Source organism: Chiloscyllium plagiosum, unplaced genomic scaffold (assembly GCF_037043375.1).
Source record: "Chiloscyllium plagiosum isolate Xiang-an unplaced genomic scaffold, Cpla_swu_hap1 HiC_scaffold_9, whole genome shotgun sequence".
In the NCBI taxonomy this organism is placed as follows: Eukaryota; Metazoa; Chordata; class Chondrichthyes; order Orectolobiformes; family Hemiscylliidae; genus Chiloscyllium; species Chiloscyllium plagiosum.
In genome coordinates, this window is record NW_028270147.1 from 83732121 (window position 1) to 83756607 (window position 24487).

Sequence of the window (24487 nt, forward strand, 5' to 3'; positions counted from 1 at the left end):
CATTCTCCATCCGTCCTGAAAAGTCTGTGCATTATCAATCATAATGGTGCTTTGAACAAAAATCCATGTTGCGTAATGTCTCTACAACATTCTTGATCATACTAGATTTTCTATAGCAATTACTGTGCACAGGCTGAGTTCATGAGGGTCCCACCTTCTTGACCTCTCCCCTTCTGGAAGGCTTTGTTGAACTCAGCACCAGCCCTCTTTCTCAGAGAGAGACAGAGTAGTCCTGTGATCATGTAGGACTGTGACTTCACATCATCAGCACAATACTCCTAATGACATCTATTCCATAACATCCTGAAAAATATATGCTTTGTCCAAAATGCTGATAGATGGTCTTTTTGAATAAGTTTTGCTTCATTGAGTGACATTGATGTGCTTAATTTGGTTGCAATAACTCTCAAAACACCGAATGCTGCATTATCTTAAAAAATGTTGACTCCGAAGCCTTTATTTACAAAAATATTTATAAAAAAAATTTATGTCTGTACATTGACATTCATTAAAGCCGTGTTACAGGTAATGTATTACCATTTGGGAAAATTAACGTTGCTGAAGAGATATTGCACACTGTACAATAGAAAGATTAGTTCACCCTAACAGTGGAGACTCGGTCAGTGTCTCACTGTTGTATTTACAGATAAGTCCAGCTCTAAAACGGTAGTCTGAAAAAAGTCACGGGCCTTTTTTTCTTTTTCATAGCTTAAACAGACCCAAAAACGTGTCTGTCTCCTGAACTCGAACATACTTAGGGTTTGATTTGACCAAAATCTTTGACCCTTGCCGCAGTCTGTAGGTGCTCCCGAAGATGACGGTGTTTGAGTTCAGCTCCGAGGCGGTGCGAGAGTTCCGTTCAATCTCGTTCTTGCCATCCATAATCAAGATGAACTTCACGCTCGTCCAGTTGGCCTTCAACATCACCTGGACGTAGATGAAATAGTAACCGTCGCTTTTTATTTCCAGTGATTTATCAGTCACGTTATACTCCGCGCAGTTTCCTGTGAAAACTTGCCCAATCCTATTCTGCCAGGCCAGCGCTTGATCTTCTCCAGTTTCATTGCTGTCTGGGAATGCTGCTGGAACACATTATACATCATCAAACTTCGGGCACAGATTAAATCAGCCCACTGCTCCCCTAAACATTGTTTGATGGAGCATTTTGTTGCAAAAGCTTTCCTTTCACACACGTGCATGTGTGTGAAAGGAAATCTTTTGCAAGAAAATGCTCCATATATATAATATAAAATACCTCTATGAATAATCGCTTTCACATTTTTTGCCTGTTTTCGAAAGCGGAAACACTTTCAGATGACTCGCACCTGACATGAGGTGTGAGCAGGTGGGTGGATTGGCTTGGGGATGAATGGTGGGTGGATGGGTAATGGAGGGAGATCCCTGAATCTGTTTCTCTTTTGAGAAGAGCCCACACTCTTGTGCGAGATGTTAAACACAATACAGAGGCAACTCTTAGGGCTTGGGATTGGGGGGGGGGGGGGGGGGAGGGGTGCGGAGTGTGTTCAGAACAAGTTTCCTCATTTCCCTTTCCCCCACCTCACCCCCCCCCCCCCATTCCAACCTTCTGGTTCAGCACCATCCCCATGACCTGTCCTACCTGCCTATCTTCCTTCCCGCCTATCCACTCCACCCTCCTCTCTGACCTATCACCTTCATTCCTACCCCCATTCACCCCCTGTACTCTTTGCTACCTTACCCCACCCTCCTCCCTGACCTATCGCCTCCATCCCCACCCCCATTCACCTATTGTACTCTATGCTATTTTCTCCCCACTCCCAACCCCGCCCCCCCAAAACAAAACACTGCGGCTGTGGGAAATCTAAACAAATAAACAAAACTGGGAAAGCAGACTGCAGGTCAGGTAACATCTGGAGAGGGAGTTGATGCTTCTAACTTTCTCTCTCTCTCTCTCTCTCTCTGTACTCGCTGTTTATATTCACGGGCTGACCTGACGCCTCCGACATTTATTTTTCTTTCTCTGTTTTGATGCATTATTGGAAAGCACTTTCGTTTGTAAGTCAGAAGCCGGAAAGTGGACTACACTCTAATCGCACCACCGAGCCCCAGCAACAACATCCAAAACTAAAACCATCCCGACCTCCAAACAGAAAACATGTTTGATAAACGTCGCAGCCGTCAGAGCAGGGCTTTCATAGTTACAAACAAAATGCTGGAAATCAGTTTTACAAAAACAGTCCTGGGGGCGGGGAAGGCAGTGCTTGTGGGGAGCACCTTCGCAGAGAGCCTGAATTGTGAGCAAAGGTCATACTGGACTCGAAAGGCAAATTCAGTTGTAGAGAAGGGTCACCATCTGTATTTAACTTTACACCCGAAGTCCCTCTGCAGTGTGCAATGACAAATGCAGCCTGCAGCCTGTGCCAGCAGGACCTTGTGTAGCAATTCGCCCAAGGTCCTGTATTTAGGCACTGTCTGCTCAGTAATTGCGGCTTGGCAGAACTCGGTTCCTGTCTGTAAAGTGGAGGGGAGCCTGGCTGAATTCACGGATCAATTTAAATATCTGGCACCTCCCCCACTTTGAGAAAACATTTTTTTTTGTGTGGTTGTTGAGTTTTCCCGGGGGGTGATCCAACCGGTTCACCGTCAATGGCTTGGAACGCCTGCCGAGAATAACAGCCAATGAAAATGGACTCAAAATTATTCATACGGACCGTCACTTCACGGCCAATTTTTTTTTGCGTTCTAAAAATAGTGCAGTGACGGAATCATGGAACTGATTGCGGCCCGTCGTCAGCATACTAGCCCATCTCCCCATCCTTTCTAAAAACCGAAAGATCCGCGGATGCTGTAAATCAGAAAACCAAAACAGAAGTTACTGGAAAAGTTCAGCAACTCTGAGGAAGGGTCGCCGGACCAGAAACGTTAAGTCTGACTTCTCTCCACAGATACTGCCAGACCCTGCTGAGCTTTCCCGGCAACTTTTGCTTCCGTCCCCATCCTTTCACTTTTTTTGAAAAAAAAGATTGGATTCCCTCCAGTGTGGAAACAGGCCCTTCGGCCCAACAAGTGCACACCGACCCTCCGAGGAATAGCCCACCCAGACCCATTTCCCTCTGACTAATGCACCTAACACTATGGGCAACTTAGCATGGCCAGTTCACCTGACCTGCACATCTTTGGAGTGTGGGAGGAAACTGGAGTACCCAGAGGAAACCCATGCAGACACGGGGAGAATGTGCAAACTCCACACAATTTTAATCAACTTTTTAAATAAAAAAAGGTCGCGAAGTTAAGCTTAGAAAAGCTGCAATTAATTTTTTAAAAAAACTTTGTAAATATTACTCTGAACCGTCAGCTCTTTTTCCTAAAGAAAAAATCATTACCCCCGTGTTGAAGTCTGTAAATGCGTTTCTGCCTCCTTCTAGAGATGCTGACCAAACAATTTTTGCTTTGTTCACTTTACTATATGGTTGGCATCAGAATACTTCAGGGCGAGAGAGCAGCAGCAGGGTTTGCAGAAAACAGTGCCAGAGCTGAACAAAACGTCACTACACATGAAGCACTTACCTGCAGTCCAGTGAGTAGCGCACTTTTCGGGTGACAACGCATCCCCATGCATCTTGCCCAGGCGTTCCGCCTGTTTAAATAAATAAAGCCATTAAAACCTACCCGCACAACGAGAATGGGAGCAGAAAGTATGGCGGAAGAAACGTACCGTATCCTGCAGTCGTGTTCTGAGGAGGTAAAACGAGAGATAACTTGCTGCTAGTACCTGGACCATGATTACTATGAGAACCAGGGACCAATGAAACAGCGCCCTGCGGTATTTCCCACGTGCCTTCAGTGGGACTGCCGTCTCATTCAATGGTACCGTCCCATCCATGGTCACCGTCCCTGTGTTATATGAGGAGAGTGAGATCTTCCTGAAAGCTGGGCTGTCAATAGACTGTGGGTTTAGAAAACAGCCACTTTTATATCCCACGACAGCCCCCATGTATGCAAATGGTCTCGGTCTGGTCCGATTGATCACACTTCCCACACGCAAATACACTGGCAAGCCGTCTGCTGCCTTTCAATCCTGTGTCAGTGAAACTGAGAAAACACAAAGTGACTCTCAGTTGGCAACCATCCACTCGTGAGAAGGCGTAAGCGGCAGCCGCGGACTTGCAAGGGGAATAATCCAAACGCGACACTAAAGCAATGAACAATCAAGGGTGCAAAGGGTAGCTAACAGTGCCAATGAAACTCAATACCCACACAGCGCAAGTACCAAGCAGAAGCCGCGCTGAAATGTGTTGAGTTATTTGTGTGTGTCCGGCAGGGGAATCGGGGAGACTCGCCTTTGCGGCGCACCTAAGCAGGTGTACAACTCCCGGGAAGCTCAATTACGAGGGGATTCATTCAGGATTATTCGTGGACCAGTCACAGTTCTCATTATGAGTTGTGGTGGGACGTACAGATAAGACATGGGGTCGGGGGTAGAAAATCTAGTGAGGTTTGATGAACTGGCAACATGAAAAGTGGTGTTCTGGAGGAGCTGGTATTGAAGTCACTGTTTTTACATAATATCCCTGAACACGTTGATTAGAAAATTTCTACCTCAATGGGATAGTCATCTCAATCGATTTGCATCAGGAATTTAGGTAGTTTTGGACCAGACCTACATGCATACATATATAGACATATATACACACATATGCAGATATACAAATACATATTTGATTCTCTAAATCCTGATAGTGTTGTGGTCTCCTAAACCCATGGCCATCTTTCCCCTACCTCAATACTTTAAACAGCTCTTGTCAAGATCATAAATGATGTCTTTAGTGATTGTTACAAGGACCTTACCCTTTCCCAGCTGTCTGTGCCTCTGACATAGCCCATCACCATTCTCCCCAAACACCAGCCCCAGTATCAGCCCCCTCAGTGCGATTGCTGTCATAGAATCTCTAAAGTGAGAAAGCAGGCCATTCAGCCTATCAAATCCACACAGACCTTCCCAAGAGCATCCCACCCAGACCCACCCCCTGCTCTGTTTCTGTAACCAGATACTTCCCTTGGCTAATCCATCTAATCTGCACATCTTTGGACTATGGGAGGAAACCGGAGCACCGAGAGCAAACCAATGCAGACACGGGGAGAATGTGCAAACTGTACGCAGTCACCCGAGAGTGGAATCAAACCTGGGCCCCTGGCGCTGTGAGCAGCAGTGCTAATTACTGAGCCACTGTGCCACTGCACCTCTATCTCTAGTTTCATTTTTATCTGTTTAAAAATTGTCAATGTATCACCAGCAATGTTTTTTTTTATCTTCACAAACTTGCACTAGTATCTGTGGTGCCCCATAAGGATCTATTGTTGCACTCTCTTATTTCTCAACTATTTGCTGGCATTCAGCCAAAAACATGTTAGTTTCTCTGCATAAGCTGACAACACCTAGCACTATCCACCTGTTACATCTTTAAAGCTCTATTATTACTCCATTATCAGACTGCTTTATTTGACATCTGTGCCAGAATGGGCAGAAATAGGTAATTATTGGGAAAATCAAAGCCATTGTTTTTGCCAGGCGAAAGTGAGGAGATGCTGGAGATCAGAGTCAAGATTAGCGTGGTGCTGGAAAAGCACAGCAGGTCAGGCAGCATCCGAGGAGCAGGAAAATTGATGTTTTGGGAAGGAGCCCTTCATCTGGATTCCTTTGGTCCAGTCAAAATCCATTCCCTAATTATATTCTCTGTCCCTGTGTCCACAAACCTACATTCCATCTCAGTCAAGATGCTGATACAAATCCTTGCACAGTCTCAACCCTTCTCTATCCTTGGAATTTCCCCTAGTGCCACATCACGCTATGATAATGACATTAATCTAATTTTGTCCTCCTGATCAACCCTGATATTAATACTTCACCATTTGGTAACCATGTGATTACCTTCAGAGCTCCCAGGCTCTGGAATTTCATCCTGTGAGATCTGTTCTTATCTCTAACTCCCTTTCCTCTTTCAAAGTGCTTCTGGAAGCTTACCTAAGCTTTTATTTTTTAATTGTCATATGTGAGTGACTGTCAAACTTTACTTTGTAACAACCATAAGCTCATGATCTTATATAAACACAAGTTGTTGCTGTTAATTTGAATTTATGCAAAGGAATAGATTAAAAATATTTGATCACAAAATACAAGAAAAAATATGATGACTTGTGGATTGAATTGTTAGCAACTTCAAGAAAGCATTAATTAATGCCAGATGAAATTAAATTTGAACAAAAGATAAACACAAATCTTAGGATCTTTTATATGCATCTTCTTATTTTCAAAAAATCTTCCAAACTGAGAATTTGCTAAAGTTGCTACAAATAGGAGTTTAAAGAAACATGTAAACATAGATAAGGCAGTAAAGTTAAACAAAGAACTGCAGATTTTGGAAATCTGAAACAAAACCAGAAATTCCTGGAGAAACTCAGCAGGTCTGGCAGCATCAGTGGAGACAGAAAGAATTCAGGTTTTGCATCCAGTAACCCCTGTCAGTTCAAACAAAAAGTGTTTAGTTTCTCTCTGTAGAATCTTCCAGACCTGCTGAGTTTCTCCAGGGATTTCTGGTTTTGTTTATGTACAATGCTTTGATTCGGTCACAATTAGAATAATAACTGGCATTTCGCTGTTAGTTTTCACTGTCATTACTCGCATGAAATTGACAAGTATTTTAATGGTTTAGACATTTAAAGAATAATATGGGAATCCAGAGGATACACTACATAGGGTGCAGCCTTTCCCATAGCCACAATCTCACCTGCAATCATGATTTGTTGAAATCTTCCAATTCTCCCTGTTACTTACATTATAAATTCCTAGAAAAAAGTTCCACTTTGTGGAAAGGGGGAAATTTGATGTTTATTGCCATGCCAACTGCATAAACCCTGCTATATTTACACAATAGAAAGCTTACCTTTCCTTGACTATCACCTGATGAAGGAGTGTCACTGCAAAAGCTAGTGTGCTTCCAATTAAACCTCTTGGACTATAACCTGGTGTTGTGTGATTTTTAACTTTGTACACCCCAGTCCAACACCGGCATCTCCAAATCATAACTTTTCTTGTTATTTGAAATGCCAAATGACATTATTAAGATAACACAAATGCTACATCTTTTTTTAAGGCAGATATTTCTTTCTTTTAAGTCTGTTTATCCCCATTTTAATTTCTATCTTTAGGCAGTCATATATATCTTCCTTCCCGGTTTGTTGTGTGTGTGAAAACTTAAAATTGCACATTTCTCACTCTGTCTGTTCATTTTATTTAACATTATGCATCATGATTGCAGGTGAGATTTGTGGCAGGTGACATTAAACCAGAACTGACCACATTGAATGGTCCCTGAAACAACACCAGAGTCGGAGCCACAATGGTTTTGTAAAGTCCATCCTTTAGCAAAATAAGGAAGTTAAGAAAAAGTGTCTGGGGATAGACCCAAAAGACCAAATCAGAATCCATCTTGAGAGTTGTTCTCAAGATTCCCTCTCACTCACAAGCAAGGTACAAACACACATGCACTCATGTGTGCGCACGCACACACACAGATACTCTCATGTGCACACTCAGGCACTCACACATAAATTCTCTCACACACTCTCAAACAGACACACATGCACACGAACTCTCACAAACACACACACACATACACAAACTCACTCACAAACACACTCTCACACACATACACAACTCTTTCACACATACACAAGCTCTCTCACAACCACATTCTCACACACATACACAAACACACACTCACATACACACTATACACTCATACATACACAAACTATCATACACACACAGACACACACCTTCTCTCACTTTCTCCATTTTTTTCATATCTTTGCTAATGTAGGTGTGATGGATTGAATGGCTCCTGCACTGTAAAATTCTATGATTCACTCTGAATAAGAGTAATTTCATTTATGCTGTTGTCACTCTATTTATGTCTGATAGTGGTCATTCCTCAAATTAATTGTACATTTGCTGAAACTTGCAAAATATCGCCCACCTCCTTGATGAGATCACTGCTGTTGCATACGAAGACATTCTTTTAACTAGTGTCAGAGTGACTTAAAAGTGGACATTGTCATCACAAACATTGTTAACTCCTCATGTAGCTTTTTTCAAAGTTGGTGGCAAGGACATTTGCTTCAGTGGTGTGGAATGGTGCTCTCTACAGTCAATGCCAGGACACTTGAAGATCTGCTAAAGAAGATCACTAACATTAGATTAGATTGCTTACAGTGTGGAAACAGGCCCTTCGGCCCAACAAGTCCACACCGACCCGCCGAAGCGTAACCCACCCATTCCCCTACATTTACCCCTTTACCTAACACTACGGGCAATTTAGCGTGGCCAATTCACCTGACCTGCACATCTTTGGACTGTGGGAGGAAACCGGAGCACCCGGAGGAAACCCACGTAGACACGGGGAGAATGTGCAAACTCCACACAGTCAGTCGCCTGAGTTGGGAATTGAACCTGGGTCTCTGGCGCTGTGAGGCAGCAGTGCTAACCACTGTGCCACCGTGCCACCCATCACAGAAGAGTATGACAAGTCAATAGAGAAACTGGGCTTGGTCCAACAGCAAGTCTTAGAAGGGGATCTGATAGGGTTGCACAAAATTATTATAGTATGCCCAATACTGAAAATGGTGATGGTGAACGATATCCCCTGGTTTGTAAGTCAGTCACTAAAGGGCATTGAATATAAAAAACACAGTGCAGCAGTACACCCTCTGACTCATGATACACTAATAATCTTGAGATTCCAGTATAAACACATGAACCACCTAGATTGTTATCTCTTTGTGGATAAATAATTATTTTACAAATCCAAAATTAATTCAGGGAGACAAACATATCTGGAAAATTCTTCTCCATTTCATCTAAGCAATCATTATTCCAAGAAATTAGATCACCATTATTAATTTCACTTGCACATAAACTTTCCTGCCTACAATATTAACTATATCAGTTATAACTTGTTCTGTTCCCTCTGGGTAAAGAAGAACCTTCCATCTGGGTGGTCCGAATAGCTTCCTGAGTGCCAAAGCTGTCAATCTATTCATGTTTCAAAGCAGCTATCCTTCAAACTAAATCAAGGTAAAACCACCATGATCCCTCTTTTCTTTCATTAGAGAGACAAAACTGGTGGTGAGTTTGACCTGAGTGTTACCACACTTCAGGCAAGTTTGAACTGAATGGGAAGCTCAGCTGGTGGGGAAATTGAATACACATTATTGGTATCACTATAAATGACTAACCCTGCTCTCCAGTCACCTGAGCTAATCTAGACTCTGGAATTTCCATCTTAATCTTCTTTCTACTCCTTTCCTTGTCCTACTCATTTATGCTAATATTTTCTTACATATTGCAGTGATAAATTTTGTTTGATAACTTGCCTGTGGAATGCCCTGGTTCAGCAGTGTGAGCATTGCTTTGTTTTGTTTCAGTAAAAATGCAATAACTGGGAATAGAACAGACCATGCAACCCTTCAAGCCCACTTTACCATTCAATATATTTATGGCTGATCTGTTCATTTCCACTTGCTTTCCCAATCTCTCAATTTCTTAAGAGTCTGACATTCGTCAGGCGCAACCTTGAATGTATTCAATGATGGAGCAACAATTGTGGAAAAGAATTCAAAAGATTCATAAGCCTCTTACTGAGGGAATTTCTCCTTACCTCAGTCCTAAATGATTGACTCTTTATCTGAAACGATTGACCTTTATCCTGAGCATGTGCCCCATATTCTATGATGTAGAGGTGCCGATGTTGGACTGGGGTGTACAAAGTTAAAAATCACACAACACAAGGTTATAGTCCAAAAGCTTGTACTTTCAAATAAACCTGTTGGACTAAAACTCCATTATCTAGACCCCCCAGTCAGCAGAAACAACTGCTCAGTGACTAACCTGTCAAGGCACTTCAGACCTTGTTATTTACAATGAGCTACCCTCTCATTCATCTGAAGTCCATAGAACATCCAATTTACTCGGCCTGTCATCATAAGGACAATCTTCTCATCTCAAAGACTAGGGTCATGGAGATGTACAGCATGGAAACAGACCCTTCGGTCCAACCCGTCCATGCCGACCAGATATCCCAACCCAATCGAGTCCCACCTGCCAGCACCTGGCCCATATCCCTCCAAACCCTTCCTATTCATATACCCATCCAAATGCCTCTTAAATATTGCAATTGTACCAGCCTTCACCACATCCTCTGGCAGCTCATTCCATACAAGTACCACCCTCTGCATGAAAAAGTTGCCCCTTAGGTCTCTTTTATATCTTTCCCCTCTCACCCTAAACCTTTGTCCTCTAGTTCTGGACTCCCCAACCCCAGGGAAAAGACTTTGCCTATTTATCCTATCCATGCCCCTCATAATTTTGTAAACCTCTATAAGGTCACCCCTCAGCCTCCAATGCTCCAGGGAAAACAGCCCCAGCCTGTTCAGCCTCTCCCTGTAGCTCAGATCCTCCAACCCTGGCAACATCCTTGTAAATCTTTTCTGAACTCTTTCAAGTTTCACAACATCTTTCCGATAGGAAGTGAACTTTTACTGTATTGCGTCCAAGGCAGTACATCCTTCCTTGAATATAGAGAGAAAACAACACAGTATTCCAAGTGGTCTCGTCAAAGTCAACTGCAGCAAGAATTCCTTATTTTTGTACTCCTTGCTCAATTCAATAAAAGACAGCATGTCTCTTTTAATTTCTTAGTTACCTGTATATCAATTCAATAGACACAAAACGTGGAAGTGTCATGCACAGACAGGGAGACGGCAATACATTGCATTTCAAGGGGACATGGATATGCTAGAGAAATGTGGCATATTTCATTTACTGTGTCATGAAAAGGCTTTTCTTTTTTTAAAAAAAAGGAAACAAGGAAGAGAGGCCATATTAAAAAAAGGAAACAATTAAAAAAATTGTTGAAGATGACAAGGCAGGTTGAGAAAAAAAAGGCAGAGGGAAACCTGCTTTGTAAATTGAGACATAAGTTCAAACCTTACGATCAGGATCGGAAACCTTATTTCTGAACTCTGGTTCAGAGGGCAGTTCTCCATTTGAACTTCCAGGTCGGAGTTCTTCTCAGTTGAAAGAAGTCTACTCCAGGCCTGGAATCCACACAGCCAGTGGTGAAGGGGATCAGTAGTCAAACAACAACGTGTCCACCATGCAACAAACTCTGTAGTATTCCAGGACTCCAGCGTCCCATAGCCACTTTCATAGATACAGAGAAAATGTAAGTGAGGTCATGCCAACTGGTCGGGTTGAAGTTAGGGACAGTTGGAGATAAGTGGGCAAGACCATGGGATAGGCCAGAGTGGAAGATAGATTGAAGGGAATTGGGGCCTATGCTCTGATAGGCTTCAGGCCTTCCATTATTGGTTTGCCCCATGGGGGCCTGGAGTGCACCATTTCCATCAAATTCAATTTTTAATTTGGATTTGATTTCCTTTGATTTTTTTTCTCTGTTACAGTACCCGTTTAAGCAACTAACCTAGTCATTTAAAGCAAAATTGTTAAGTTGGTTAGAAGTTCCTGAGTAGTTAGGGACCCAGACATCCTGGGCTAAGCCTAACCATGAAAGAGAGGCAAGCAGTCCATTCAAATGAAAGAGAGGCAAGCAGCCCACAACCTGAACCCCATAATGAACGCCATGACTAAGCACAAGTAGAGGCTTTTAAGGAGGTATCCAGTGTGCACACCTCCTCCACACTGGGAAGCCAAATTTCAGCTGTGTGGGAATGAAGTGCTGCCAAAAGTGGGGAACTGCTCCTTTAGAGTTGAACAAGAGTGTCCCTTTATATTCTTTTGCAAACCAATGAAATCAAATTAACTCAATTCACAGAATGACCTAAGAAACCGCCCTTATCAGCACACATGCTCTTTATTTAATACATTAACAATGTGGACTTGGATGTGGTGAGCACAATTGGCAAATTTGTAGATGACACAAAAATTGGCTGAACAGTGGATAGTGTAGAGCAGGGGTGGGCAATTAATTCTTCCAAGGGGCCACATGAGAAGCCTGAGTTGTGTTGGAGGGCTGAACCAACAATAAGTTGAACATAATTCTGCTCAGTATTAATTTTCTCCCATTGTAAAAAGTACTAAATTATATAGTTTGCACTGAAACTTATAATCAAAAGAATAAGGATATTCTGTTGCAATAAAGATATGAAATTGTGCAGTAGGTCAAACATAGAAGAAATAAACAGCATAAACAATAATTTCAGTATTTCATTTTATTTTTAACATGTTAATCTCACAAACCAATAATGAAAAGTTGTTTCATTATTGTTCAGTATTACAAACAACAAATCACTCTATACAAAAAGCAATTCATGTTGCTTGTCATCTGCGTGTGTGACTACACATGAATTCGACTGGGACAACACTACTATTATAGGACAAGCCAAACAGAGAACAGCCAAGGAATTCCTAGAGGCATGCACTCATCCACAGATTCAATCAATAAGCTCATCAGCCTGGACCCAATATACCGACCTCTGCAACAGACAGCTGGAACTGACAACCGGAAGCGGCAGATTCAAATTCAAAGCACTACAAATGCCGGAGGAAAGATCACAGAAGCGCTTTGCAGGAGGCTCCCAAGCACTGAGGATGTCACCTAGACAGGGGACGAAACGCCTGCAACACAAATTCCCAGCTCGGCGAACAGAACCACAACAACAAGCACCCAAGCTACAAATCTTCTCCCAAACTTTGAGCAAAACCAAGGTCCGCAATCCAGTCTGCATCTGAAATCTGTGGAATGCCATTCCCTTTCTTCACACAGAAATCTTGAATCTCTTCTCTCAGGTCCCATACACTTTTCAGCATTTTGCCCAGGCTGAGCCACCTGACAGCTGGGTGGCAGCCTATGTCACGATGTTCAGTCTCATTTTCCTCCAAAAGTGCAACAAACCGCCTGTGATTCAAAGCTCTTGCCCTGATGAAGTTAACTATTTTAGTTACAGCATCAACCACATGGTTAATTTATAACATTGACTTACACAACACTTCCTGATGTATAACACAATGCAAAAATACCAATTTCTGTTCAGGGTCAATTTCTGTCACTTTATCCTGCATTCTCTTTAAGAGTCCAACATTTTTTCCCGGTAGATTTGGACAACCATCCGTTGTCACACCCGCCAGCTTGTCCCATTTTAGTCCCAACGTGTCCAAACATGCATTTACCTCCGTGAACAAATCATTACCAGTTGTTGTTCCTTTCATTGACTGCATGGCTGCCAGCTCCTCCGTGATTTTAAAGTCCGTAGTTATCCAACGTATGAAAATGAGTAGCTGGGCTGTGTCACGTACGTCGCAGTTCTCATCCAAAGCCAAGGAAAAAAAGTCAAAGTTGACCACTCTGTGCTGCAGCTGAAGCTCCAGATTTCTCGCGATGTCGCAAATCCTTCTCGTTACAGTGCGTCGGGAGAGGGGCACATTCTCAAATGCCTCCTTTTTCTCTGGGCATATTCGTTCTGCAGAGTCCAACAAGCACTCCTTTATAAACTCTCCATCAGAAAACGGTTTACTGTTTCTGGCAATTTTGTGGGATATGACATAACTTGTCTTGGGGTGAGCTGACATTTTGAGGGCTAGCCAGCAAGCATCACTTTTAGCTGTTCACGCACGCACATACACGCACATGTGCGTCCATACGTAAATAAAAAAAAGCATCCTTTTCAAAACAAAAGCAACACAGTTGTATTGTGCATGGCGTAAATAGTTTTTTATTTATGTTCTAATTTAAGATTGACCTCATGCGGGCCGTAAGATGCCCAGGTCTGGTGTAGAGAATAGCTGTCAGCTCCAAACTGATATAGATTGGTTGGTGGAGTGGAAAGGAAAGTGGCAGATGGAGTTCAAATTTGGTAAGTATGAAGTAATGCATTTACGGCAGTCAAACAGTAAAAGGGAATACACATAAATGGGAATATACTAAGATGGGTGAATGAAGTGAGAGATCATTGCATGCAAATGTACAGGTCCCTAAAGGTAGCAGTACAGGTAGACAAGGTTATAAAGAAAGCATATGAAATGCTCTCTTTTGTTTATGGAGGTAATAGGGATATAATGATGGAACTGTATAAGACACTGGTGAGACCACAAGTGGAGTTTTGTGGCACAGTAGTGGTCACCACACTACAGGAAGGATGTAACTTCTGTGGAGAGAGTGCATAGAAAATTTACTAGAATGTTGCTAGGCTGGAGAATTGTATCTCCAAGCAGAAATTGGAGAGTTTGGGTTGTTTTCCTTAGAATAGAGAAAGCTGACCGGCGACATGATCAAGGTGTACAAACTTGTGAGAAACAGAGTAGACCTGTTTCCCTTGGCAGAGAGTTCAAAAGACAGGAGTCATAGAATCAAGCTGGGTGGCAGAAGGATTAGAGGAAATGCGAGGAAAAACATTTTTTATGCAGAGGGTTGTGGGATTCACTGTCTGAGTTGGTGGTGGAGGCAGAGAGCATAAACTCTTTTAAAACATACCTGGATCAGCATGTCAAGTGTTATAAGCTGCAAGGCTATGGGCCAGAAGCTGGGATTATAAAGGACATCTGGATGTCTTTGGATTGGCATGGACAAGATGGCTGAATGACCCCCTTCTGTGCTGTATCATTTCTGTGCTTCTATATCAAATGATCAAAGGAAAGGTGTAATTTAAATTAAAGTGTGATTTTTGGATAAGGCGATGCACCTTAGTCCCTGCGGTGCCTGCTAGTCATGGAAGGAATGTTTCTTTAGAAAAGAAAATATTTATTTAATCAGTGACTGCACCACTATACATGCAACCTTAATTCATAATTAATAGACTCTTTATTTCCTTTTCCAAGAACCGAACCAATAATATTCATGGGTACTATCAAAACAAATCAAAGAATAAAATAAATTATTTTTCATTCCCTTTGTAAAATTTTACATGAAATGCACCCCCTTGATGACCCACAATAAATATTTTGGCAGTAATATTCTTCTTTGGTGTAGCAATCAGATAATTGATGACTTTCTTCAACCCCATTTTGATCTTAGAGACATCCTTTCTTCTATAATTTGCTTAAGGCTGATCGTTAATGTTTTTCCACCGACACTTTAAAAAACTTAACATATGCCACAAGGTATGATAATTTATGTACAGTTTTCAGTACACCCATTCTATAGAATTTCCCATAAATTATGTGACAAATAGAATCCCTTATCCACTGCTTCTACAAGAGCCAGAGTTTCTGCAACTGAAGTACTTTTAAAAAAAAACTTTTCTTATTTTCTTTGCCAGTATGCAAGTTTTCCCTTTTTCACTCATAAATGATATTGTGACCCAGGAAAATTAGCTTTTGAGGCATCATTAAAGATAATCAACTTCATGTTCCTTAGGTCACACAAGGAAGGGAACCTAAGTATGCATTTCTCTATATTTAATATTTGTAAAATTTTAGGCTACTTCATTGTGATGCTTAGTTCAATGACCACAAAACTAGCACCCACCTTGTCTGAGTGCACAGTTAACTGACCAGTCTAGCTTCATAATTATTCTGCTTCATCTTCAGATATAGAGTCATACAGCATAGAAACCTTTGGTCCAACTCATCCACACTGACTATAATGTTATCTTTCTGTGATGACTCGGCACCATGAACTGGGAAAGGTGTATTATTCTCTAATCTAATTGATTCAAGTAAAGTTACCTATTCAGTGTAATGCTGAAATCATCATGTTTAATAGCCCCTGAAATCTGACTTCCCATCATAATCCCATTTTCATCCTATTGCTAATGCATTTCTCAAATCCACAATATCACCCCCATAAGAAATCATCAACCTGCAGCATTAAGGTGCTCAAAAGTTTCCCTTTTTGACAGCAACGAAAGACAAGGTTTTGCTGTCCAATGATCAGTCTTGCACCTTTCCCTTAAAGTAGTTGATTGACTCTGTATTGTCTGTTGTGTAGTTAAATCCAGGATGAGTGTTTATAAAAGAAATCCAGCAACCTGGAAAAAGGATGTAGTAGGTTTTTTTCTTGATCTAAGCCTCTGTGCTCTCAGGTTGACCCTCTGGGACACTCATTGAAATAAATATGGTGATGCTTGAGGTCCATCAACTCCTGTATATGACACTCTTTATTCTGCCAGTACCTCTCCCAGTGCAAAGAACAGCTGCTGACCAAATATTTGCAGACTGGCATGTTCCACGATCGAGGATGACTTTTTAAAATGATTTTTGAGAAAATTTCTAGCTCAGGTTGATATTAGGTCTGTAAGTTAGCTCACCGAGCTGGAAGGTTTGTTTTCAGGCGTTTTGTCACCATACTAGGTAACATCATCAGTGAGAGTTTCCAGTGAAGCGCTGGTGGTATGTCTCGCCTCTCTATTTATAGGCCTTGGTTTCTTAAAGTCGGTGATGTACATTGGGCAAACTAGCAGGAAACTTGACACCAGGATACAAGAACACCAACTGGCCACCAAAAGACATGGCCCACTCTCACTAGTTTCCATGCATACAGACCAAGAAGGACACCACTTTGACTGGGACAACACACACATCCAAGGACAGGCAAAACAAAGACACGCACGAGAATTCTTAGAGGCATGGCATTCTAACCAGAACTCCATCAATAAACACACTGAGTTAGATCCTATCTAACTTACTTTGAAAAAAAAAACCGGAAATGACATCACCCACCTTAAGAAACCAATACCTATAAATAGAGAGGTGGGACATATCACCAGTGCTTCACCAGAGACTCTCACTGATGATGTTACCCAGTGTGGTGACGAAATGTCTGAAAACAAACCTTCAAGCTCAGCGAGATAACTTACCGACTTACTGCATTTAATTTCAAAAATATACTTATTCATAAAAAAATCTTTATATACATATAAAAAAACACAATAGCATATCAAGGAAACAAACAATTATTAGAGTTGGACCCTATTCAAACAAACCAAAGGCATCTCTTAACCTGAACAAAACTTTACATGCATTTGATACACCAGGAGGGTCTTTACTGAGAGACTTTCTAAGGCTTGGAACAGCCATCACAACATTGCAATGCTGCCAAAGGTCCTCTCACCATCCTAAATTACTGGAAACTGGCAAAAAAATATATTTCCCTCCCCACCCCTTTCCGCCTTCCGCAAAGACCATTCCCTCCGTGACTACCTGGTCAGGTCCACGCCCCCCTACAACCCACCCTCCCATCCTGGCACCTTCCCCTGCCACCGCAGGAATTGCAAAACCTGCGCCCACACCTCGTCTCTGACATCCATCCAAGGCCCTAAAGGAGCCTTCCACATCCATCAAAGTTTTACCTACACATCCACCAATATCATTTATTGTATCCATTGCTCCCGATGCGGTCTCCTCTACATTGGGGAGACTGGACGCCTCCTAGCAGAGCACTTTAGGGAACATCTCCAGGACACCCGCACCAAGCAACTACACCGCCCTGTGGCCCAACATTTCAACTCCCCCTCTCACTCTGCTGAGGACATGGAGGTCCTGGGCCTCCTTCACCGCCGCTCCCTCACCACCAAGCGCCTGGAGGAAAAACGCCTCATCTTCCTCCTCGGAACACTTCAACCCCAGGGCATCAATGTGGACTTCAACAGTTTCCTCATTTCCCCTTCCCCCATCTCACCCTAGTTCCAAACTTCCAGCTTAGCACTGTCCTCATGACTTGTCCTACCTGCCTTTCTTCTTTTCCACCTATCCACTCCACCCTCCTCCCTGACCTATCACCTTCATCCCCTCCCCCACTACCCAGTGTACTCTATGCTACTTTCTCCCCACCCCCACCCTCCTCTAGCTTATCTCTCCACCCTTCAGGCTCTCTGCCTGTATTCCTGATGAAGGGCTTTTGCCCGAAACGTCGATTTTACTGCTCTTCGGATGCTGCCTGAACTGCACTGAAAAACATTCGCTCAAGGCAAACACAGCAGGGAGCCAGGTCATCTCCTCTGCCCTGAAGCTCTTCAGATTTTCCTGCTCCTCGGATGCTGCCTGAGCTGCTGTGCTTTTCCAGCACCACTCTGATCTAAACTCTGGGTTCCAGCATCTGCAGTCCTCACTTTTTGCCTCAGCACAGCAGGGATCCGAGGCGTCAAGCGAAAAAGGGATTGTAAACAGCCGAGAGCTGCTTTATTGTACTCGAGCCATAAATTCCTCACTCCCACAAGTAATAAAAGAAAAAAAATTGCAAGGGCTGGCGTGGGCACTGGTTTCCCTGCAAGACGCATGTAGCATCTGACAGTGAAACCAAGGCTCTGGTCAACCTCCTCGATTTCTCCTTGTCAAATTTCGGTGTGACAATTGTTGAAACGGTAGTTTCGTTTCGATTCCCGCTTTGGGAAGTTACACCGAGCAGCGAGGACCTCAGTGAAAGTCAGGTTAATTATTTTCTTTATTTTTTTTCTCTCTCTCTCTGCCAACTCGCACGGTAACTTTTTTTTTTAATTTAAAAAGCAATTTCTCTGAACCTCAACGGAATAATTGTGGAGGAGGACTCCTTGGGTCTAGTTTCGATTTTGATTCAGCGTTTGACGCAAGTTTCAAGTGAAGGAAGTACATCGGATTTTGTAGTTTTTGTTGAAATGGTCTTATTTGATTTGGGGGCTGCATTTCTTCCCCTCGAAATTTCTGCTCAGTTTTGTTGCAATCTTTAAATCTCTTATTTGTTTGCCGGGTCGTCTGCAGTGTGAAAACAAAATCTCTCTCCCTCCCCGACCCGTGCAAAAAGGTAGGAAGATCTCTTGATTTGGAAATGCCAGTGTTTGACTGGGGAGTACAAAGTTAAAAATCAAGATTGGAGTGGTGCTGGGAAAGCACAGCAGGTCAGGTAGCATCCAAGGAGCAGGAAAATTGACATTTCAGGCAGGAGCCCTTCATCAGGAATGAAGCAGTGAGTTTCCGGGGTGGAGAATCAATGGGAGGGGGGGGGGGGGGCTGGGGAGAAAGTAGCCGAGAGTGCAATAGGTGGATGGAGGTGGGGGTGAAGGTGATAGGTCAGAGGGGAAGGTGGAGCAGACTGGTGGGAAGGAAGATTGACAGGAGGGACAGGTCAGTGCTGAGCTGGAAGGTTGGAACTGGGGTAAGGTGGGGGGAGAGAAAATGAGGAAACTGCTGAAGGCCACATTGATGCCCTGGAGCTGAAGGGTCCCGAGGCGGATGATCCTCATCCCACCTGTCAATCTTCCTTCCCACCTATTCACCCCACCCTCCTCTCCGATCTATCACTGTCACCCCCACCTCCATCCAATTATTGCACTTTCAGCTACCTTCCCCTCAGCCCCAACCCCCCCCCCCCCCCCCCCCCATCGCCCCGAGGCTCCCAGCCTTCTGAAGACGGGTCACTAGACTTGAATCGTGTCTCTCTCCACAATGCTGCTAGACCTGCTGACTTCCTCCAGCAATGTTTGTTTCAGGTTTCCAGCATTTTTCAATGCACTGCACCTTTCTTTGCCTGTTATATGCAGACTTAGATGGAACGCCTGCTGCAGGGACGGAATGGCACACTCCTGTTCTTATATGTTCCTCAACGGAATTCATCTCTCTCCAGCTGCTAAAGCCCATCACCCCCCCTCCCCACGCTCAATTATTGCCCAAGGAGAGGTCCGGTGAGGTAAAGTTAGGAGTTTAACAGATTTTTTTTGGGTGAGTGAGAAAGACAGGAGAAAGGAAGTGTTAAGGAGGCATGGGGGTGTATGTTTTGGTTAAAGGGTGAAAAAAGAATTGGTAAATGACTTTTTCATTGAATCTCTACAGGGTGGAAGTAGGCCATTTTGCCCATCGAGTCCACATGACTCTCCAAAGTGCATCCCACCCAGACCCATCATGTCCCCTCTGACCCTGCGTTTCCCCATCATTAATCCACCTAGCCTGCACATCCCCAGACAGTATGAGCAGTTCAGCATGGCTAATCCAGCTAACCTGCTCATAAAGTCATAGAGATGTACAGCATGCAAACAGACCCTTCGGTCCAACTTGATCATGCTGGCTAAATATCCAAACCTAATGTAATCCTGTTTGCCAACACCTTCAGACTGTGGGAGGAAAGCAGAGCATCTAATGGAAACCCATGCAGATGCAGGAAGAATGTGCAAACTCCACACATATTTAGTCAGCTGAGGGTAGAATCGAACTCAGGTCCCTGGTCTGTGAGACAGTAGTCCTAACCACTGAGCCACCCCAAAGAACAAAAGGCTTGCACTTATATGGCACTTTTCAAAACCTCTGGACCCCCAACTGGCTGGACTTTGCAATAAAGTTCTTTTGAAGAGGAAGACTGTTGTAATATAGGACAGGTGGTTGGGAACAGCACAATGGTTTCAAATGACAAGTGACCAGAGGCTTAGCTCCTGCTTGTGGACTGAGTGAGACATGGTGCAAACAAATTACGTAATCTTCATTGAGTCTCTGCAGTGTAGAGCACAGTCCTATCAGGAGCAGACAGTACAGTTGAGAAAATTGAAAGCAGTACAAGTGAATCATTGCTTACCTGTGTTTGGGGTCCTTGGCAATGGGAGAGTTGGGGATAAAAGTTACATCTCCCCGACCCTGTCCAGGCAGACATTGTGGGGTGTTCAGGAGGGGGCAGGGTTGGCAGAGAGCAGTATTGTCAGCCATGGAGGACTTGACCAGGCTGTTCTCAAGGGTGGCATGGCGTCTCAGTAGTTAGCACTACTGCCTCATAGCAGGGATCTGGGTTCGATTCCACCCTCAGGTGACTGTCTGTGTGGAGTTAGCACATTCGCTCCGTGTCTGTGCAGGTTTCCTCCCATAATCGAAAGATGTGCAGATTAGGTGAATTGGCCAAGCTAAATTGCCCATAGTGTTCAGGGATGTGTAGGTTAGGTACATTAGTCTGGGGTAAATGTAGAGTAATTGGGTAGGGAAATAGGTATAGGTTGGTTATTCTTCAGAGGTTTGGTGTGGATTTGTTGGTCCAAACGGACTTTTTCTACACTGTAGGGATTCTATGATTCCATCAAATCACTCAGAATGGAGGGACAATGTCTACGGTGATGGCATAATGTAGGTGAAAACTGAGGATTAGAGAAAACCCATTGTTGGGTCAGGAAATAGGAAAAGGAATACGAGCAGGAAATGGAAGAAACACAGTCAAGGACCCTATCAATCAATAGGGCTCCTTAAGGAAGATGCACCCAGAACACTGGTATGGAAGGTGACAGATGTGATGAGAAGGAAGCATTGGAAATGAATCTGATCATTGGAAGAAATGGGATGGGAGAGTGTTTAATGAAAAAAACCTGTTGGAATCAGTGGGATTACCGTGGTATGGCTAAAACAGGGGCTGGTTAGAGCTTCTCCCAATTTAATATACTCACAGATCAGCATTGTCTCCTTGACACTTAGAGACAACATGCAGATTGTGTGACCACTTTGCTGCACACCTTTGTTGCCCACCATTTTGAGTCTCCAGCCCATTCGCTCTCCCATCTCTTGGACCTTGAACCTGCTGCACTGTTCCAGTGAAGCTTGGTGTAAACTATAGGAGCAGGACTTCCTCTTTCCATTTGGCACTTGCAAAATCAACACAAGCTGTTGAACATTATTTTTAGATTATAACCTTTCTGTCCCATTTAGCCAGGCATTAGCTATTGGTTTTGATTCTGTAAGGTCACTTATCAACCATCTTTCACCTCTCCAGTTATTGCCATCTCCCTTTTGCCTTGCAATGGCATCTTCTGATTTAATCTCTCCTGCCTTTCACTCTATTACAGACCCTCATTTTGTTCTTACACCACCTCACATTTCCTTGACTCTGTACTTGTTTCATCTCTCTTTTTTTCCAGTTCTAAATAAGCACTACAGTTCTGAATAGTTAAATATGTTTTTCTCTCTCCGCTGATGCTGCCAGACTTGAGTATATTTCTATCATTTTCTGCTTTCATTTCTATTTTGGCACGGCATGTAAGATCATTTGTGCTTTAACCAACGCACTATTATTGTCTTTTAATTGCAATATAAAATCAAGGGAAAATATTTGAATCTTATTCTGTTCAGCTTTATGGCATTTGCAATTTTTTTTACACAATGGATGTGGTCCAGTTTAAATGGTGAGTTAATGTAGTTGATACAAATTTTAGAAGAACCTCTGTGATGCATTTTGACAAATCCTTGAAGGTTTGGAGGTAAGTTGAGTAAGAAAGCCAATGGAATATCTGGCTTTGTAAATAAGGGCACTAAACACGAAAGAAATATGATCATTCTAAACTTTGGCCGAGCTCTGTTTCGTCCTCAGCTGGAGTTTTGTATATTGTTGTGTTAACCGCACTTTGTAGAAGATGTCACAAGCCTCACAGAGGAGCTTTATCAGGATGACAACGAGGAAAAGGAACTTGAGTTCTATGGATAAACTGAATAGGCTGAGTTGGCCTGCACTCATTGGCTTTTAGAAGAATGAGAGGCGACCTTATTAGAGTCATAGAGATGTACAGCATTGAAACAGACCCTTCGGTCCAACCCATCCATGCCGACCAGATATCCCAACCCAATCTACTCCCATCTGCCAGCGCCTGGCCCATATCCCTCCAAACCCTTCCTATTCATATACCCATCCAAATGCCTTTTAAATGCTGCAATTGTACCAGCCTCCACCACTTCCTCCGGCAGTTCATTCCATACACGTACCACCCTCTGGGTGAAAACATTGCCCCTTAGGTCTCTTTTATATCTTTCCCCTCTCACCCTAAACCTAGGCCCTTTAATTCTGGACTCCCTGACCCCAGGGAAAATACTTTGTCTATTTATCCTATCCATGCCCCTCATAATTTTGTAAACCTCCATAACGTCACTCCTCAGCCTCCGACGCTCCAGGGAAAAAAGCCCCAGCCTGTTCAGCCTCTCCCTATAGCTCAAATCCTCCAACCCTGGCAACATCCTTGTAAATCTTTTCTGAACCCTTTCAAGTTTCATAATATCTTTCCGATAGGAAGGAGACCAGAATTGCACCCAATATTCCAACAGTGGCCTAACCAGTGTCCTGTACAGCCACAACATGACTTCCCAACTCCTGTACTCAATACTCTGACCAATAAAGGAAAACGTACCAAACGCCTTCTTCCACTTTCAAGGAGCTATGAACCTGCACTCCAAGTCTCTTTGTTCAGCAACACTCCCTAGGACCTTACCATTAAGTGTATAAGTCCTGCTAAGATTTGCTTTCCCAAAATGCAGCACCTCTCATTTACCTGATTTAAACTCCATCTGCCACTTCTCAGCCCATTGGCCCATCTGATCAAGATCCTGTTGTAATCTGAGGTATCCCTCTTCGCTGTCCAACACACCTCCAATTTTGGTGTCATCTGCAAATTTACTAACTGTACCTCTTAGGCTCGCATCCAACTCATTTATGTAAATGTCAAAAGGTAGCGGACCTAGCACCAATCCTTGTGGTATTCCACTGGGTCACAGACCTCCAGTCTGAAAAACAATCCTCCACCACCACCCTCTGTCTTCTACCTTTGAGCCAGTTCTGTATCCAAATGGCTAGTTCTCTCTGTATTCTGTGAGATCTAACCTTGCTAATCAGTCTCCCATGGGGAACCTTGAACGCCTTACTGAAGTCCATATAGATCACTTCTACTGCTCTGCCTCCATCAATCCTCTTTGTTCCTTCCTCAAAAAACTTAATCAAGTTTGTGAGACATGATTTCCCATGCTAAAAGCCATGTTGACTATCCCTAATAAGGCAAAAGTGAGGATTGCAGATGCTGGAAACCAGAGTTTAGATCAGAGTGGCGCTGGAAAAGCACAGCAGGTCAGGCAGCAGCCATGGAGCAGGAAAAACGATGTTTCGTGCAAAAGCCCCTCATCAGGTATCCCTAATAAGTCCTTACCTTTCCAAATACATGTACATCCTGTCCCTCAGGATTCCCTCCAACAACTTACCCACCACCGACATCAGGCTCACTGGTCTATAGTTCCCTGGCTTGTCCTTACCACCCTTCTTAAGCAGTGGAAACATGTTAGCCAACCTCCAGTCTTCCGGCACCTCACATGTGACTATGGATACAAATATCTCAGCAAGAGGCCCAGCAATCACTTCTCTAGATTCCCACAGAGTTCTAGGGTACACCTGATCAGGTCCTGGGGATTTATTTACCTTTACCCATTTCAAGACATCCAGCACTTCCTCCTCTGTAATCTGGACATTTTGCAAGATGTCACCATCTATTTCCCTACATTCTCTATTTTCCATATCCTTTTCCACAGTAAATACTGATGCAAAATACTCGGTTAGTATCTCCTGCGGCTCCACCCAAAGGCCGCCCTGCTGATCTTTGAGGGGCCCTATTCTCTCCCGAGTTACCCTTTTGTCCTTAATGTAGTTGTAAAAACTCTTTGGATTCTCCTTAATTCCAGTTGCCAGATCTAGCTCATGTCCCCTGTTTACCCTCCCTCTTAAGTATACTCCTACTGCGTTTATACTCTTCT

The 24487-nt window shown here is 43.3% G+C and overlaps 1 protein-coding gene and 1 long non-coding RNA gene across 3 annotated transcripts in view; one reads left to right on the top strand and one right to left on the bottom strand.

The window, feature by feature from the left end:
• The window catches only part of LOC122554605 (uncharacterized), a 391415-nt gene that overhangs the window by 290128 nt on the left and 76800 nt on the right, over window positions 1-24487 (top strand). The window lies entirely within an intron of this gene.
• On the bottom strand, window positions 433-4230 carry LOC122554603 (uncharacterized). Of its 2 annotated transcripts, none has more exons than XM_043699904.2 (3): window positions 3695-4230; window positions 3547-3616; window positions 433-1079 (listed from the first exon to the last, which is right to left on the bottom strand). In XM_043699904.2, the coding sequence occupies exons 1-3, from the start codon at window positions 3971-3973 to the stop codon at window positions 703-705; spliced, it is 726 nt and encodes a 241-aa protein (XP_043555839.2). In that variant the 5' UTR covers window positions 3974-4230; the 3' UTR covers window positions 433-702. The 2 variants fall into 2 exon arrangements, with proteins under 2 accessions (XP_043555839.2, XP_043555838.2); XM_043699903.2 differs by having other exon boundaries at window positions 433-1082.